Below are 19,524 nucleotides of genomic sequence, written 5' to 3'. Positions count from 1 at the left end.
GATGTTTGCTTTCTTAAAATACAAATGTCAGGCTATTTAAAAGCTATGATTGCTAGGTATGAGCATTAGAAGTCATCTTAAAACTCTCACAGTTCATCACAAAAGTTCTAAGGAAACAAACCTTATATTGCTTCTCATTACAGTATTAAGGCTGTTTTCTAATTTAAACTTATCCCCCACTTATGTTACTATTTTTCTATCTGGCAGATTTTCAAATGAATGAGGCAACATTGGTCAGTCATTCAGTAGGGTTTCTGTGAGAGGGTAGCTGGTGTGTCAGTGGCAGAAGTCAATCTAAAGAGATCCTTTGTTTACAAAGATTAGTTTACATATAAAATTTATTAGAAATGAAGCAACATATGCAACTGATTTTTAAATATGCTTATCATTTAATAATGTACTTTTCATTAGCCAGTAGAAAAATATTTTTAAAATCACAATTAGCTATTCATTTTCACCAATTGGTTAGGTGGCTAAATTATTTTTAAATGAATTTCCATCTTTCAGATGAGATTGTCTTCCAAGATGGAAAAAAAAACAACTTGCAAATTTCTCCTACCATTCTCCACCATAAATTTGTGTGAGCATATTTACTTTATTGAAACACGTAAGACTGTTCTTTTGATGGTTAGCCAAATGTTGCAAAACTTTTTCAAATAAAATTACAACAATGAAATTAAATTTGTATGTGATTATTAAACACCTTCCAAGTTGTAACTTATTCCATCAAAAATGTTATTTATGTTGAATAAAATTTGTGAAATAAATTTAATATGAAATCTTGCTGGATTACTTCAATTCTTAAAGAATGTCCCAGACAAAAGTATTTGTAATTTTTTCATAATTATAGTTTTATAATTTTATATTGTTTTTATAATTAAGGGCAAAAAAACAGTGTATAATTATATAAATTTAAATTGAAACTTTTGGAGCACAAAAATAATTATTGTACTTATTGTAAGCAACTAATGAATAAATCTAAAAGAATATTGAGTAGCATATTTAAATACCTTGGGGCTTCACAACACATCTTGTTGTTGCTGAAAGGGATTGAAGGAACAAATGATGTTGGAATCAGTGCTCCAACTTTTCATTGTCTGCACAAACCACTTAATTCCAGCATAATTTCCATGAGTAGTCATTTCCTGCCTATATACAACTTCATATTTTGTGATTTTATTTGATGCTCACCGATGTATTCATTCATTAACAAGCACATATCGAGTACCAACTAAGCACAAATTGGAAGAGATAGTACAGTGTGATGGCTAGAAAGCACGCCTCAGAGTCAGGAAGCCCTGTGTTCATCGCTGTTGCTGTTGTTATACCAAACTTAACAACAGCAAGTTGTACTAACACATCTGCTTAATGCCAAAATTTCAGCCTCTGGCCAACAGACTAAATTATTATTATTATTTGTTTTGTTTTGTTTTGAGGCAATTGGGGTTAAGTGACTTGCCCAAGGTCACACAGCTAGTAAGTGTCAAGTGTTTGGTCTGAGGCGATTTAAACTCAGGTCCTCCTGACTTCAGGGCTGGTGCTCTATCCACTGCGCCACCTAGCTGCCCCTCAGACTAAATTATTGAAGGCATATTTTTGTTTTAACCAAGAGATCTAATGGGAAAATATCATCCAATAATACTTTAAACATATGCTGAATCAACTGAAATAATGATTTTCATTGTTAGACTGAGAAAAAGGGGGAAAATTAAAAGTATGTTTTAATGGGGCCTTAAAATTTTAACTTCTAATGTAGCTAAGATGCTTTTAATCTTGAACAGAACTCCACTGCCCTCTTCTGTTTTTGAAGAGAAAGCACACTGATATCTTATTTTGGCAATTCTAATCATTTATCTTTAGAAATAATTAGGTAATTTTCTCCAGTTTATCAACTATCAATTAATAAACTATACGAGAACAATAAAATAACAACACAGAAGCCTGCTCATGTTACTATGTTATCTCTGATGAATTCAAGAAAGCAAAAGAATGAGTGCCATTATTTTTAATGTTGATTATTTAGAGTTTCTATCTGTTTTGCTTAGCTTCAGGAAGCTCTAATGTTTATATTTATCTAGTCATTCTCTGAAGATAAAAGGTGAAATAATATGCTTACCAAAATATTGATTCAAAAAAGTTTTATTAGCAAGTTATCTGCAGAAATCTGGCTTACAATATCAAACGTGAAAATTACAAAATCAACCAATCCCTCCCCCTGCGACAAAAGTCCAAATTAACCCCTCCAAAATCAATCAACAAACATTTATGTATATATAGATTTCAAAATGAGGTAACTGGCATTTATTATTTCATTTGATCCTCAAAAACCCCGTGAAAAAAATACTAAAGTATTCTTATCACCCCCATTTTACAGATAAGGATACTGAGGCTGATGATGAAAGCAATAAAAATACTCAGAAATTACTAGATACCAAGACACAGTATTAATGTTATCTATTCATGTGCTAACAATATCTTTTTGTTTGCATAGATGCACATGTGCCTTAAAACTTTTCAGAGTGCTTTTATCATCCACATGGCATCATTCGGCCCAGACAACATTCTCCCAAAGCAGGAGGGCAGATAGTACTTTGTCCCTTCCAGTGTGACAGCCATACTCCTATGACTCATTTGACAGAAGAGGAAAAGATGTGAAGAAGTAACTTGCTCAAAGTCACAAAAGCTAGTTAAAAATGATAATCAGGACTAAATGTAGATCTCCAGATCCTAAAATCTTCCACTAGGTCTTGTGTTTATAAAGTTCTAAATTTGACCATGGCACTAAAGAATAATATGACTCACAAAAATCACCCATACTTTTACTCTCTCAAAAATCATGTGTCTGTACTACAATAACAGAGCCAATTTATGGGTTACTAACAGTACTCTGGTCAAGATAATTTCCAAAGATAATCTAGGAATAATTCACTAAAATTCATACAGGGTTTTAAGGTTTACAAAACACTTTATTCACAACAACCCTGTGAGGTAGGTGGTAAAAGCATCATTATATCCATTTCTTTTAGGAGGAAATTGAGGCTGAGTAAGGGTACGTGAATTGCTCACAGCCATACAACTACTGTGAGCGTGAGTCTGCACCTTTAGTCACATGGTTAGTATGTCACCATGGGTTCAGCTAGTCAGTCCACACTCAATCTCAGCCTTCTATCTCCAATATCCCTGTCATCATACAATGCTGCCTCCCATATACAGAAAAGGAATTTGCAAAATTGTGGGGAAGCTGCAATTTCAAAATCATTAAGCCAAATACCAGGTTAGTCTGGTAGCTAGAAATTATACAGTAGCACTTCCTATTTATTGATATTGTTTCTAGGTAATCAAGGAAGCTATATTAAATTTAACTATCCCAGTAGCATCCAGCATACCTTTAAGCTGATCGGAAATAAAACCAACCCTTATGTGATTTTATGCCAGATTGTTATACAGAGGAAAAAAAATCACCTGTGCACAAAGATGATTGTGGTACCAGGGGTACTGATGACTATCCAAAGTTCAACTATCAAAGTTATAAGGTAACTATAAAGAGAGCTGTTGTACCAAGTGCTGAATAACAGAAATGAGCTTCCAAATCATCCAGTCCCTGACTTTGCACAGATTAAATTCCAAAGAATATACCAAAATAAAGTATAGACAAAGTGAACAAAATGCTGACTCATAAACTCTTAACTCAGGATTACTAGAGTTGCACGGATAACCACAAAATCATTCGTATTTGCCTTTCAAGTGCATTGTGATTTCTGCAGAGAGATTTAACTTATTAATTTTATTTTATTTAGGCCAACATTGAAATGAACTAGAGTTATGAAAACCTAACAGAGGTCTCAGAGGGTGGCTGGCTGGGGTATGTGCTGACTTGTGATGGAAAACACGCTGGGAGTAAACGTGCTATAACTAATTCAGGGTACATAATACTGTCAAGTGATGTAGGGAGTACATGATAATGACAGGAAAAGGTGGTTAGCTGAGAAATACGCTAACGTAGCATCAAGTACTGGAATAAACAAGAACAGACTGAAAATTGGTTATAACTAAGCTGGTAGATTACATGAAAGAATGGTACAGGAACAGAAACACAGAAAGAGAAAAAACATTGATCTCAGCAACTCAAAATTTTGGGCAAACACCAGCATGTTAATTCTCCCAACACCTCCCTGAGGTAGGCGTATTTAATTCTTTTTTACCTTCCACATTTACTAAGGAAACTGGCCTAAGAAGCAAAAGCTTACAACCTTTTATTTTTTAAATCTTTCGTGGTAAAGTGCATAGGTACTACTATATTACTAAATTAAAAGAATTAAATGACATACTTCATAGCCATAGAAACAAAATGAGCTCAATGGCATGCTTTTGATGTCCTAAAATCCATGTCTGCTGCCTAACAATCTCACTTGCCATCCACTGTATGGATTATAACAGTTTGAGACTTGCAGATTGTTTTTGAGAAAGCATTGAAAAATATCCTTCAACTCTTACATCTATATCATTACTCCCCACCCCAAAGGCAACCTTCCATGGGAAAGTGATTTGGTTCAACATCAAAACGATGTACCTTTTATCCCAATTCTTTGGAATCATCACATTTTCTCCCTTAAATTGCTCTTTAATCTAAAACAAAAGAAGCTAAGATGTGATGGTACCAATAAAGTATCTGGATTCAATGATTTATTAATAAAAAAAAAGTTTCCTGAAACATTTCCTAAAAAGAATATGCCAGAACACTAAATTCTTATAGGAGCATTTAGTCATTAATGAGAAAATCACAAAAACTTTCCACTGGAGCATCTGTAATGGTCATTCATTGGGAAAAGTAAATTTATGAATATCTAAGGGAAGGAAGATAGTTATTTATTTTAATGGGACATATTTCTGAACTTGTTCTGCCCCAAGTTCTGCCACATAGATCGCTCCAGTTTTCCTATCAACATCCACAAGATGGGGTGACACTTGACTGGCTAGCTGGACTGTGCTTACCACAACACAGTCCCCAATATTCCCTATAGGGGGTGCAGATAATAGAGCGAGCCTGTTGATATTCAACTGGGCAACAATGAGGTATTTCTCATCCGGAGTAAACCTACAAAAGAACAATATAAGAAATGCATCATAAATGTATGTGAAATGTTCTAAATATGACAACCATTTTAACAGACTATAACTTCAGAACAAAGATTAGTTACACATTGGTACCCCCTACAGCACGCAGCCCAGTGCCAAGTACACACCAGACACATCCCTGAAGATTCATAGGTTAATTTACTATTTAAAGGAAGAGCGTGAAAAGCTAATTTGGCAATACTCAATAGACAAAGTCTTAGAAAGAGTCCTTTATAAGTGAGTGAAGCTGGAGGTGTCAGTCAGTGGTCAGCCTACAGATCCCGCCTCCAGGGAACTTGAGGGAAGCTGACCAGGCATCTCTTCTCACACCAGTGTTTACTGGCTGCACATTTAGGAGCCCGATGCTTGTCTTTGCCTTGGGTTTGATATGCCATACCATGACTAGTTCTCTGACTGTTCTTTTCTCTCTCTTCCTTCATAATCTTCATTTTTTCTACCTTTTTTCTTTGCTTGCAAATTTTAACATTAAACAGATTCTTAATAGTGTACAGAGCTCTTCCAGAGGAATGGTGCTACAAATCTAATAGCTTTAAAAATCTCTCTTTAAATATTACCTGACAGAATAAGGACCATCTTCTTTGAAACAATCACTCCACGATCCCAACCACTCTCCTGTATTTTTATCAAATACTTGGATTCTTTTGTTTCCTCTGTCAGCAACCCATACCTAGGAATCAATTAAATGGTTATTAGTAAAGGTCTACATTGAAAACATTTTTTTCAAACACATGGCTTATTGTATACAACTGAACTACTATATAATAACATAAAATATTAGGTATTTCACTGAAAAAAAAACAAAAGAAAAAAGTAGCTCATTTTTCTATTAAAAGATCAGTTAAAAAAAAAAGTCAATGAAACAAGTAGCCCCATATTGGACCCACTATTTCACAGATAACTCTATATGCTTGGCAGCTAAATCATTTTGATCATAATTTGTGATAATCCACCAGCTGGTATGGTCCAGTCTTTATAAAGAATAAGTGTCAGAGACTCAGAAAAAAGTTACTTTAATTGCAGCGCTGTAATAATATACTGTGGTTGACTCATTTGACTTGGAAAACCCGTATTTATTCAATGTCAACAGATATTAAAAAAAAAGACATGGTGAGCATAAGTAGGCACAGAATATTATCAACTCCAAGGTGTGCTTGTAAAGTGGCACAAAAGGCAGCAACAAAGACTTACAACTGGGAAGTGGGGGAGCAAGCTAACATGTATCAAAATAAACAAAACAAAACACAATGCTATATTGCATTAACCTCCAGTAGCCTCCATGGGTATTTATTTGTAGAAAAAGATGAAAAGGAATATTTCAGAGAATAAGTAACCATGGATGGGCTGGAACCCATTCTGGGGGTGAGAACTGCCAGATGGCTAAGCTCACCTATAGAGTGAATCCCTGACAATTCCTATGTCAAGAAACTCGGCTTGGCCAGTCAAGTGAGCTTCCAGGAGCTGGGTGAGTGACCACCATCACCAATCTTGTTTAGGAATGAGTAACAAAACTTTCGCATACTACAGAAGAAAGGTTCAGGTTTGAAATCTCTCAATCTCCTTTAATCACGAGGGATTCTAAATTAAGAACACATTTTCTTCAAGTCTTAAAATTTCCATCCCTGACAAAAATCAAAATTGCTTACAGACCTAAAGTTTAATAGCACTCTTCAGTTTGCCAAGTGCTTTACACACGTCTCATTTGACCCTCGAAACAGTCCTGAGGTAGTGATTAGTTACATTTTACAGAAGAGGATACTGAGGTTCACAAAGCGGAAACTGATTTGTCCATGGTGGCACACCTAGTATTAGAGAGGTATTCAAAGCCAGGTCTCACATGACTTCAAAACCAGCATTTTTTTCTGCTACAAAAATGAATGAAACTTTGAATTGTTGAAAAGTTTTTCACCTACATTTTAAAGGACTTAGAGTATGGGTAATATGATTTTTTAAAACAATGAAGTACTTTCTTATCTCTTAAGCACTTACATATTTAATGTTTCAAGTAAATGTGTAGTTAGATATAGGCAGAAAAATGTTTTTACCCGACCAGTTGAATCAACTGTTATGCTATGTGGAATGTTGAATTGACCTGGACCTGTTCCATTTTCCCCACGAATCCACTGCATCACAAAATCTAGATAAAAGAAAACATTAGATCACATATAGTCAAATTTATAGAACGAAAGAAGTATCCCTTCAAATAATCACAACACAGAATATCTCATTAAAAGGTCTATGGTTACATGGTTGAGTCAAAAAGTATCATATGAAAGGCATATGGCTATATATTTAAGAGTCAAAAAAACTACGTCAAAACTTCAAATCTGAAGGAATTTCATCTGCTCTCCCATACCCTCCCCCAAAAGCTGACTTAATTTTCCATCTTCCTTTTTATACTTCCTCTTTCATTAAGTACCAATTATCAGTAGAGGGAATAAAAAGTACAAACAAAACAGCTCCCCTCCTCAAGGAGGGGACACTGGTGGCATAAAAAGATAAGGAAATACAAAATATTCCCCAGAAAATTGAGGTAACCTATTAGGGCAAATCGGGGGACACCTGACATGAGGAAGGAGTTCATTCCAAGAAAGGGATATAACTTATATAAAATGCACAATGATGGGAGTGGTAAGTTTGAAGAACAATCACTAGTCCAGTTTGGCTCAAATGCAGAGTTCATGAAACATGGCTATAAACGTAGTTGGGAGCCAGATAACAAAAGGCCTTATATGCCAGACTAATGTCTATAGAAAAGATCACCAATATCATCACTCTTCTAGTCTTCCCTGCTAGCTTTGAAGTCACCTGTAATACTCTTCTCTCCTTGAGCTCTCAAATTTGTTCAAACTCTGTTATGGATTAAATGATTACCTCTTTGAAAGATCTCTAAGCCTCTCCCCTGTGTTCCAATCCTACTTTACCAACTCCCTACAGGACATTTCTAACTGGATATCCTGTAGGGAACCAACTCAAAAACTTTCCTCCCAAACAATCCCTCTTTCTAATTTTCCTCAATCTGCTAGTCACTCAGATGGGCAACCTTAGAGTGATCCTCAAATGTTTACTCTCCTTCACTCAACATCTAGTCAAGTTTTATCAATTCCATGCCTCACCACATCTCTTACATCCTTTTCTCCACTCACACTATTTCAGGTCCTTATTACCTCACATTTGGACGGCAATAGCCAAACTGGTGTTTCTGCCTCTATCCCCTCTCTTCTCAAACCAATCATCTATCCAGCTAGCAAAGTGATATTCCTAAACACAAGGCTGACCATGTTAACTGCCTCATTCAAAAAGCTCCATGGCTTGCTATTGTCTCTAGGATAAAATACAAATTCCTGGGTTTGACACTTTAAGCCCTTTGCAATCTGACTGTAGTCCACTGTTCCAGGCTGACCAAACATTCCTTACTTTCACATAACTGATAGTCCCCATACATGAGACCCCTGCCTTTGTGAGGACCATCATCCTTGCCTGGCATGCACTCTCTTTCCAATCTGACATCTTAGAATCTCTCATTTCCTTCAAAATGGAGCAACTGTGCCAGCTCTTACATGAGGTGGTTCCTAATTCCTTTAGCTACTAGTGTCTCCCTTAATTAGCTTGTACATACTGCAGATTTATATGCCCATGTACTGTTTCTGCCTCTCTCCCTCTTCCCATCCCCAACAGAACTCAAGTTCCTTGAGGGAAGGGATGGTTTTATTTTTGCCATTCTCTACATAAGAAATGTTTCTTAGATTCATTTTCTATTCCCACTTCATCAATTTAGTTCATGCTTTCATTATCTCATGCCCTGATTATTACAAGAGTCTCCTTGTTGGGAGTCAGACTGAAATCTCTCCCTACTCCAAATTATCCCTGTACTTAGCTTTATTATCCTACAACACTGCTCTCATGTTACATTTTTTCCACAAAACTTTCCATCAGTTCTACAAGATACTAAGGGTAAAAATCACACTTTCAGGCCTCAGCACCTTTTTTCAGCGTCCTCCCCTCTCCCGTGGCCCAGAATGTCGTCCTTTCTACTAACCACTTATTCAAACCCTCCCCATTTTTTCAAGGCTCAGTTCTAGTCCCACTTTCTTTATGCAGTCTTCCTTACTGAGTCTGCCTACATTTAATCTAATCTTTCCCTTCTTTAATCTCATTTACAGAGTAATCCCAAAGTTTTAGTGCAGTTTTAAGCTCTAAGATTTTGGAACACCCAGCATTATTTAAGTCAGTACCACAGTTTAGCACTTAAATAGTTTTCTAATTGTTTGAGTATTAGCTATACCTTCCCACCTGCATTATAATTGTTTACTCCTATTAGAATCAAATAAATGATTAATTCTTAGACTCAAATTTAAACCTCTTTATCCTTAACATTTTCTTCCTTATGGTCACCCAGTCACTTTTTCAGCTCCCTAAACTCATTATTACTCCTATATAAACTTCACTTTACTGACCTACTCTTCTGAGGTTAAGGAATGACTCATTAAGAAAAATCACACCATGTGCCAGTCATTTTCCATACAATATATCCAAATGCCATGTGTATAGCCTTCTAGAATAGTGGTCTCCTAATTTTTTTGATCATATACACTTTTATCAGTAAAGTTTTTTTGACCATGCACCCCAATATATGACTATTTACTTATTTTCGTGCGTGCGTGTGCGTTGCTTGTGTGTGTGTGTGTTACTAACTGTGCTAAGGTAAAGATGAAATACGTCTCTCTAAAGTCAACAGGGAGCCACTGCAATTTATTGAGAGAGACACGGTCAGGAATATCTGTGTGGCAGCTGAATATGGGTGTAGTACAGGCAAGAGGAGATGAGGGCCCAAATGAAGATGATAGCTATGAGTGAAAAGGAGGGAATGTATTTGAGATACTGAGATAATCAACTGTGAGGAGTGTAGGAGAGTAAGGAAAGGAAGACGACTCATTAAGTTGAGAACTTGGGTAAATGAATACAAACAGAGAAGTTCCAAAAAGGGGTAGATTTTTGGGGGAAAATAATGCAACAAGATCTGTGATATGGATCATAGCTCAGCCATTTCTAGTCATCCTATACAGTGCACTCTGTCCCACTAATACTATCACTAAAAGTAGTAGGATAGGATTCACCAGCCCTCTGAGGCCACTTTGTCACAGACCCAAGTAGACAGGGGTGGGGTGGGGTACTGAACACAGGTAAACCCAGAAGGATCAATTCTACCTGTGCAGTTCCCTATACAGCAGTCCCAGGTAGGTTATGTGTCCTGAAGAGTCTATGCCCTGAGCAGAAGGGTGGAGTTGGGGAACTCATATAATCACTGGAGTGTGTATGGGTGACCTGGGGGAACACTGGAATATTGGGGACAAGTCAACTGGCTAGCACACCAAGTGTGGCCTGCGATTCATCTTCTCATAAACTAATTGGTCACCTTTGGATCACACCATGGTTCCCTGTGGTTATAAGCCCTAACTTAAGATCACTCCTCTAAATGACTCTAGCACCAAAATGAGGTTTTATACCTTGGGTCAATTTAAGCAGTCTGTTATTCAATCCTCCATCTCCATCCACAAGATAAATTTCTCCAGTGTCTTCCACATATATCTCTGCTGGATTATCAAACTGGATTGGATTTACACCAGTCCCTTTTTTGCCTGGGGTACCCAGAACTTGAATGAGGTCACCAAAGGAGTTGTATTTTTTCACTGTATGTCCATAGGATCCTGCATTTAAAATAAGTACTTTTCACAAATAAAGCTCTTAGACAAATGTTTAAACAGATTGTACATTAAATGAAAAAAAAATGAAGGGAAAAAAAATCAGAAAAGACTGGGAAGGGGTGGATAATGAGGTACTGTATTCTGATATACACTATTATCTAAATTGTTACTACATAAAATCTCAATTGTTTGAGGTTGATTTGGACTCTCTAATTTTTTAAAATGACATTTCTTTTTATACTGAGCCTTCTAGACTGACTTGATTAATGTTGATTATTTTAGAAGAGAGATTTTCTGTTAGAAATGTTACTAAATTACTAGAACTAAGTAAATGTGACCTTTTGAACCTATTTTGACATCACATAAGCATTTGTAATTAAGGGATTTAAGTACTGAGGGGTAACTTTCAAAAGACCATTAGCTTGTAACTTCAACTTCTCTATTTTAATATCCAAGTTTTTGTAGGCCCCTGGAGGGCTATAATTTCTATAATACAAACATACTATTTTTTTCTTTTGGTACTCATAATTCAACTCTTTTTAAGGCAAGAATAAATGTTCTAAAATTACCAGTGTCTTAACTTTTTATTTAGATAGTTGTTTCCATGTAAGATTTTCTTGCAAGCAAAAGCATGAAACATATCTCTTTTGAAGAATTAGGGGAATTATCATAGAGAAAACTAATGGAAATCAATATGGAGGTTCAAAACTAACTAAATTTATAATATGAAATGTCACAAAAGTAACAAATTGCATAACATGAATTTAAAGTAACCTGAATCAATTTCTAGGTGTCTTTTTAAAAAATAATTAAAAGTTAAGCACAGTATGGTAGAATGGAAAGGGCATGGTTCTCTTGGACTCAAGTCAGTCCAAATCCTGTCTCAGACACTAAAAGGGTATGTAGCTTTTGGGCAAGTCACTTACTCTCCTGTGGTTTCAGTCTCCTAAATCTGTAAAATAGGGAGGCTGAACCAGTTGGCCTCTAAAAGTCCGTCCCTTCAACCTCCAGATCCTATCGTCTGGAGTCTTGATTAGTTAGTGAGAATAATTTCAAAGGCGAACCACAAGATGTTTGGATGGGTACAAGAAGAATTATTATAAAGTACTGAGTACATTATTATAAAGAAATACAAAAAGGGAAAGAACCTCATTTTAAAAAATGAAATAATGCTGATTAGGAGCCAACTTTCTGATTATTGCAACTGATTTTCTTTTAGGTTGAGGTAACTAGGAAAAACTTTAACACATCTGTGGTTAGGAAAAAAAAAACCACAATGAAAGAAGAAAGAAAATTTGTCTTATTTCCATATGTGCGATTTAGTGGAATGTCATAAAACAGAATCACAGGATGAACTGTGTTTAAAGTACAAGTCCTTTATCAATGAGAGCTTGAAAAAGAGAGACAGGTCAAATCTCCCTACAATTAACTCAGAGACAGTATTGGTTTTACAGCTGCCCTAGGATGCCATCATAGCAAAAATGCTATAAAAAAAAAAGAGTCCTCAATTGAAACTTTGAGATCTTCTGGTGTAACAATATTTACTGTATATGGGCCTTTTTTTAAGGTTTTATCAATTCTAAAATCATTAGGTCTAAAAAAAAAAAATCCCAAAACCTTTAATGAGTGACATTTTCATTAAAGGACTCAGAAACTAGGTATCTCATTAAAGAGACAAGTAGGTAATCAAGTAGAGAGGTTGAACCTGAAAGTTGGGAAGGTCTGAGTCCAAATCTAGCAACGGATACTTACTGGCCATGCATGACCCTAGGCAATCACTTAACTTCCACCTCAGTTTCCTTACCTGTAAAATGGGGATAACAGCATCTGCCTCTAAGGGTTGTTGTGAAGACTGAATGAGTTAATATTTGTAAAGTGCTTCTCACAGTGCCTGGCCCATGGTAGATCCCTAAATGCTATTATTACTATTGGTGTTGTTACTGTTATTAAGATCCAGTCAAGTAGAGGGCAGAATTTGATTCGAATTATACACTAACAAGTATAATACTACAAGATTTTTACTCTAATAGTATAAAATAAAAATCTAGATTTACAAATCGGATAAGTTAGGGGAGAATTCATTTTTAAAAAGGAAACTTTCCTCAGTTTTCCTAAAGCATTTAACATTTTACTTGATAAGTAACTTTTTCAGAATTCAAAATTTAAAATTTAAATTAAAATTTAAAAACTGTGCAAATATACACAAGTCATAAATCAGGTAAATGTGACCACCTAAAATAGGAGAATTTTAAATTTGTTATGTTTAAAAATGTCAAATAAATTCAATGGAATGTGATGTATAAACAAGCTAAAATCATAACTCACTCTACAAGAATGAATCTGGAAGATAGATTTGGAAAAAGGGGTATATCTGATACAATACTGACTAGAAATTGTCACTTTCATTTTAATTTAAATTGAGGAAACTAGTTTATGAATTTCTAGACCAGGGAAACTATGCATCTCTCAAATATATATCTCCTTTGTAAAGTTTTTAATAAATTCAAGGCCACTGCTATTTCCCAAATCCTAGGTCACAAATTCAAAGCGTCTTTTTTCCCCTCCATACCTGAATCTAAACGTGTTGCTGATAAACCTTAGTTTTCCCATTTTGTTGGTATACTTGGTAGAAACAAGTGAGTGATGTCATTGGGGTTACAGAAATTTTTACACCAATTATTATACTATAACTCCTTTTTTGAGTAAACATGTTAACAAAAAATTAATTTCGCTAGTGGTAGTCAGTACAAATTGTCTTCAAAAAATAGCTATTTGAGATCAATTGTAGAAGAAAGAAAAACCACATTCCACTTGTGTTTCCTGTTCTTTCTTAATAAAAGGGGCCAGATTTCTGCAGTGTATGTGTATACACCTAGATAGACAGATATGCCTATATCTATCTATATTTTTCCCCAACACAGAAAAATAAATTACAATTTAAAAATCCACGCACACATTTAGTAACAAGAATTTTCTTTTGAAACAATAATGTTCTAGCATTAAATGCAAAAGAATGATGTGATAGGCTGATAAAAGCTCAAGTTAAGTAGGGAATACAAAATGTAACCAAACTAGGTTATCTTTTCCCTCTCTGGCTCATTTTAAAGAATTCTTTGTCACATTAATAGCAAGCTTGGGAATCAGACTAGTAATTACAATTCATCAATCTGGAGAGGCTGTAGTATAATCAAATATGCTTCATTACCTTTTCCTGGAGGCAAATGATGGGGACAAGCCCAGAGTTCAGATACCCTACAAAGAGGAAAACTAGGCCTTCTACCATAAATAGATCTCCTCCACAGTACTGACCAAAATGGAGACAGGTTCAGTCTGTTTGGGCTACTCAGGGATCAAAGCCAATGTTATCCTGACCCAGCCTAGTTCAGTGATTCTCAGTGCTGGGCCACCAAGGAAGATGCGTAATTGCTGGTGTTAGTGTGGTAAGAATCACCAATGAGCCTACAGAAGTTGCCACTGTTTATATCCTGGACTGGATTTCTAAGGGGGAAAGAAATTTCTAAGTTTTCTTAGAATTGAAAAATTGACCATTTGAGGAAATCAGCTTTCAAAAAATGAAGCACAAGAAAGAAAATAATGGGAGGAGACATTAAGTTCTTCCATCATAATTTATTAGATGTTACTACACATACCACTTCCTACATCCGTGATCCAGACTGATTGTTCATATTGGGTACTGCTTGCAAAGATACCATGAGGTGTGTCAACAGTGTCATTCCAGGCTCGTAGGAAATATCCATCCTCTGTGAACACTAATACCTTTGGTATGTTATCCCCTCTCTAAAGGTATACAAAAATAGCTGCTTAGACAAGACCAGGTTTAAGCAAATACAATCCTTACTGTGGCAGAGTAAAATAAAATGAAAGCTTAACTGGGAAATCTACAGAATGCTTAAAGAAAACACCACCCCCAAACCTAACATAGTTAACCTGTAAACTCACACCCAAAATAAAATCTTTGGCACTTTCACACTGGTTTAATGCTATGTAATTAAATCAATATAAAATTTAAACTCCAATAAGATCTTTAAGAAACATTACAAATATATCGTAAGTGTTAATGGTTAAGAACTATAGAGAGAAAACATGGCATTGTAGACAGAGGGACAGATAGTCTTAGAGGTAGAAAACAGTTCCAGTCCTGCCACTGATACATACTGGCTGTGTAACCAAGAGAATATCACTTAACATCTCAGTTCTTCCAGGCAACCCTTTCCAGGTTCATCATGTCTTACTCCCTGTCACATACTGTTTGATCCAGGGATACTGGTCTTCTCACTGTTCCAAACAATCAACATTTATTAAGCACCTACTATGTGTTAGATATTGTTCCACAAACAAGACATGCTCTCAGATCTGAGCATTTTCTCTTGCTATTTCCCAGGCCCCAAATGCTCTTCCTCATCTCCACTTCCTGGCTTCCCTCAAGTCCCAACTAAAATCCTATCTACTATAGGAACTTTCCCAACCCTTCTTAATTCTAATATCTTCCCCGTTAGCTATTTTCTAATTATCTTGTATGCAGTTTATTTGCACATATTTGTTTGCTTATTGCCTCCCCCATTTAATCGTGAGCTTCTCAAGGGCAATGGCTGTCTTTAGCTTCTTTTTATATTCTCAGCTCTTAATATAGTGCCTGATACATAGCGGGCACTTAAATGTCTATAGACTGACAAAAAAGAATCCCAAAACTCAAAGATTTAGAAAGATTTTACTGGTTTTCAAAGATAAAGAAAGTTTCCTCATCATACGTTCTCCACACTGCTGAAAACATAAATTAAAAAAAAAAGCCCACTGACAGTTAAATAAAAAATCATATTATTCCCTAAGGAGGGAAAAAAATCCCATTTTTACTTACCTGTGCTACATAAACCAATCTGTGAAGGGAGTCTACTGCAACACAAAATGTTGTGCCAGTGAAGTACTCTGGATATTTAGGCCAGCCTACATCCAAACGGTAAAGAGGTTTCTCTGTCCTCCAGGAAACAACAAAAGCAAAGCTTCCTAAGCCCTTAAACAAAAATATGAGAAACAGAATTAATTCCATTCTAAAGTAAAAGAAGACATTTTAAGAATAACTAGATTTTCCAAGGTTTAGTGAACTTCATTTTTCTCCATAGGCATTCATATAGAATAGCAGTCAGTAAATTATAGGAAATCATTTCATTAGGTTAAAGTAGTTGTTCTTAACCTGGGGGCTTCGGCACAGGGGATCTTATTTTATTTTTTAATTATTTTTAGTCATCAACACTGATTTCCTTTAGATTCTGAGTTTTAAATCTTCTCCCCCTCCTACCCCTTCCCCTTTCCCCTCCCCAAGATGGCATGTAATTTATATAGGCTCTACATATACATTCACATTAAACATATTTTCACATTAGTCATGGTATAATGAAGAATTAGAAGTCATCCTGTTCATCTTTCTTATAGCACAATAGTATTCCATTACATTCATATACCACAACTTGCTCAGCCATTCCCCAATTGATGGGCATCCTCTCAGTTTCCAATTCTTTGCCACCACAAAAAGAGCTACTATAAATATTTTTGTACATGTGGGTCCTTTTCCCATTGGTACGATGTCTTTGGGATATAGCCCTAAAAGTGCTATTGCTGGGTCAAAGGGTTTGCACATTTTGATAGCCCTTTGGGCATAGTTCCAAATTGCTCTCCAAAATGGTTAGATCATTTCACAACTCCACCAACAATGCATTAGTGTTTCAATTTTCCCACATGTCTAACATTTATCATTGTCCTGTTTTGTCTTGTTAGCCAATCTGATAGGTGTGATGTGGTACCTCAGAGCTGTTTTGATTTGTATTTCTCTAATCAATAGTGGTTTAGAGTATTTTTTCATATGACTATAGATGGCTTTAATTTCTTCATCTGAGAACTGCCTGTTCATATCCTTTGACCATTTATCAATTGGGGAATGACTTGTATTCTTATAAATCTGACAATGCTCTATATATTTTAGAAATGAGGCCCTTATTAGAGAGCCTGGTCGTAGAAATTCTTTCCCAATTTTCTACTTTCCTTCTAATCTTGGTTGTATTGGCTCTGTTTGTGCAAAAACTTTTCAATTTCATGTAATCAAAGTTATCCATTTTGCGTTTTGTAATGTTCTCTATCTCCTGTTTGGTCATGAATTCTTCTGTTCTCCGTAAATCTGATAGGTATACTATTCCTTGCTCTCTCAGTTTGCTTACAGTATCAGCCTTTATATCTAAATCATGAACCCATTTTTGACTTTATTTTGGTACATGGTGTGAGGTTTTGATCTATGCCTAGTTTCTGCCATATTCTTTTCCAGTTCTCCCAGCAGTTTTTGTCAAAGAGCGGGCTCTTATCCCAGAAACTGAGGTCTTTGGGTTTATCAAATAATAGATTACTATAGTCGTTGACTACTGTGTCTTGTATACTTAACCTATTCCACTGATCCACCACTCTGTTTCTTAGACAGTGCCAAGCAGTTTTGATGATCGCTGCTTTATAATACAATTTAAGATCTGAAATGGCTAGGCCACCTTTCCCTGCATTTCTTTTGATTAGTTCCCTTGATATTCTGGACTTTTTGTACTTCCAAATGAGTCGTTAGTATTTTTTCTAACTCTATAAAATAATTTTTTTGTCATTTGATCTGTATGGCATTGAATGAGTAAATTAGCTTAGGTAGAATGGTCATTTTTACTATATTAGCTCGGCCTATCCATGAGCAACTGGTGCTTTTCCACTTACTTAGATCTGGCTTTATTTGTGTGAAAAGTGTTTTGCAATTGTGTTCACATAGTTCCTGGCTTGGTGGGTAATATACAGAAATGCCAATGACTTATGTGGGTTCATTTTATATCCTGCAACTAGGCTAATGTTGTTTATTATTTCAAGTAGTTTTTTACTTGATTTTCTAAGTATACCATCATATCATCTGCAAAGAGTGATAGTTTTGTTTCTTCTTTGCTCATTCTAATTCCTTCAATTTCTTTTTCTTTTCTTACTGCTAAAGTTAACATTTCTAGTACAATATTGAATAACAGTGGCAATAATGGACATCCTTGTTTCCTCCCGATCTTACTGGAAATGCTTCTAGCTTGTCCCCATTACGTAGGATGCTTGCTGAAGGTTTTAGGTAGATGCTACTTATCATTTTAAGGAAGACTCCATTTATACCTATGCTCTCTAGTATTTTTAATAGGAATGGGTGCTGTATTTTGTCAAAAGCTTTTTCTGCAACTATTGAGATAATCAGATGATTTGTTAGTTTGGTTTTTGATATGGTCAACTATGCTGATAGTATTCCCAATACTGAACCAGCACTGCATTCCCAGGGCAGCTTAAATAGATTTTAGATGCTTTGTAAACTTGAATGGGGGGGGTAAGGGGGGTAGAAAGTTCTACCTTTACTTTCACTAGTCTGTATCTGAAATTTACCATTTCCTCCGATTATCAGTGTAGGCAATAAACCACAGAGGCATTAGTAGTCATTTTAGCAACTGTTTGTTGTTCAGTCATTTCAGCCATGTCCCACACTTTGTGACCCCATTTGGGGTTTTCTTGGCAAAGACACCAGAATGCTTTGCCATTTCCTTCTCCAACTCATTTTATAGATGAGGGTGCTAAGAAAAATAGGGTTAAGTGATTTGCCCAGGATAAGTGCCTAGGGCCAAATTTGAACTGTATTAGATGTCCTTCTGACTCCAGGCCCAGCACTCTATCCACTGCACCATCTAGAAATCAGTGATTTTCTCATCCCATTAGTTATTGGAGGTAAGTATAAATAGTTAATTCTCACTACCGCTTTGAAATCGCTGTACCACATATTATTCTCTAATATTTTGATAACTATTTCTAATTCTGTGTATTTTGTCCCATGCATTTAAAACCCTTCTTGTAGGACTTTCAGAGAGGTCCACGGCACAAATATGATTACAAACCCCCAAGTTAAAGAACAAGAATCCAGAACTTGGGGAGCAGTACAACTATGCTTACTTTACTTTACCTGAGGAGCACAAACGGACCTTTATTGGCTGCAGGTGTATAACGGACCTTATTTTGGGGATGGGGTGCTGTGGTTATCGGGAGGACCTAATCCCCCAAGTTCCTACTAGGTGCCAGCTACTCACGCATTCACATACGTCCCTAAAGGTGAATCCTCCCTCCCCACCAGACTCACCGGCGACCTGCAGAAGCGGGAATGGAAAACCAAAAGGGCCAGGAAAAAGGTGGTGGTCCCCACGCAGACCCAGAGCCGGGCCATGAGCGCAGCTCGGTGGGGGAAGTAGCGGGAACGCGGTTAGGGTAAAGGGTGGTCGCGGCTGAGGACAACTGAGTGGGAGGCGGCTCCAAGGAACTTCAGCAGGTCAAGAAAGAGACGGCTCCTCGCACCCCCGTGATGGGAAGGGAAGGAAGAGGAGGAAACTTTTGAGCCTCAACGGAGGCAGAGAACACAGCCCCATCAGCCTCTCCCCTTAACCGCTGCTCCAAACTGCCTTCCAAACAAGCAAGTCACGCGACCCGGCAGGTGGTGGGATCAGGTGACTATCGGCTCCACCCCTTCGTGCAGTTCCGAGCTGGGGCTTCCCTGGGTCCTAGCTGGGCGTGCCTTGGCTCCTGCCCTCACTGCGCGCTCCTCCTACACGCCTCAGCTTGTAGTGGAAAATCAGGTAGATCA

At 36.6% G+C, this 19,524-nt stretch overlaps 1 protein-coding gene across 1 annotated transcript; it reads right to left on the bottom strand.

Annotated features, from left to right (window-relative positions):
• Positions 1 to 4,668: 4,668 nt before the first annotated feature.
• On the bottom strand, positions 4,669 to 19,387 carry NHLRC3 (NHL repeat containing 3). Its single transcript, XM_027856929.1, has 7 exons — positions 19,027 to 19,387; positions 15,715 to 15,867; positions 14,489 to 14,636; positions 10,641 to 10,841; positions 7,179 to 7,270; positions 5,691 to 5,803; positions 4,669 to 5,095 (listed from the first exon to the last, which is right to left on the bottom strand). The coding sequence occupies exons 1-7, from the start codon at positions 19,108 to 19,110 to the stop codon at positions 4,867 to 4,869; spliced, it is 1,020 nt and encodes a 339-aa protein (XP_027712730.1). The 5' UTR covers positions 19,111 to 19,387; the 3' UTR covers positions 4,669 to 4,866.
• Positions 19,388 to 19,524: the final 137 nt, after the last annotated feature.

Source organism: Vombatus ursinus, unplaced genomic scaffold, assembly GCF_900497805.2.
Source record: "Vombatus ursinus unplaced genomic scaffold, bare-nosed wombat genome assembly UNPS02011700.1, whole genome shotgun sequence".
Taxonomy (NCBI): domain Eukaryota; kingdom Metazoa; phylum Chordata; class Mammalia; order Diprotodontia; family Vombatidae; genus Vombatus; species Vombatus ursinus.
This window is presented reverse-complemented; position numbering and strand designations above follow the sequence as displayed.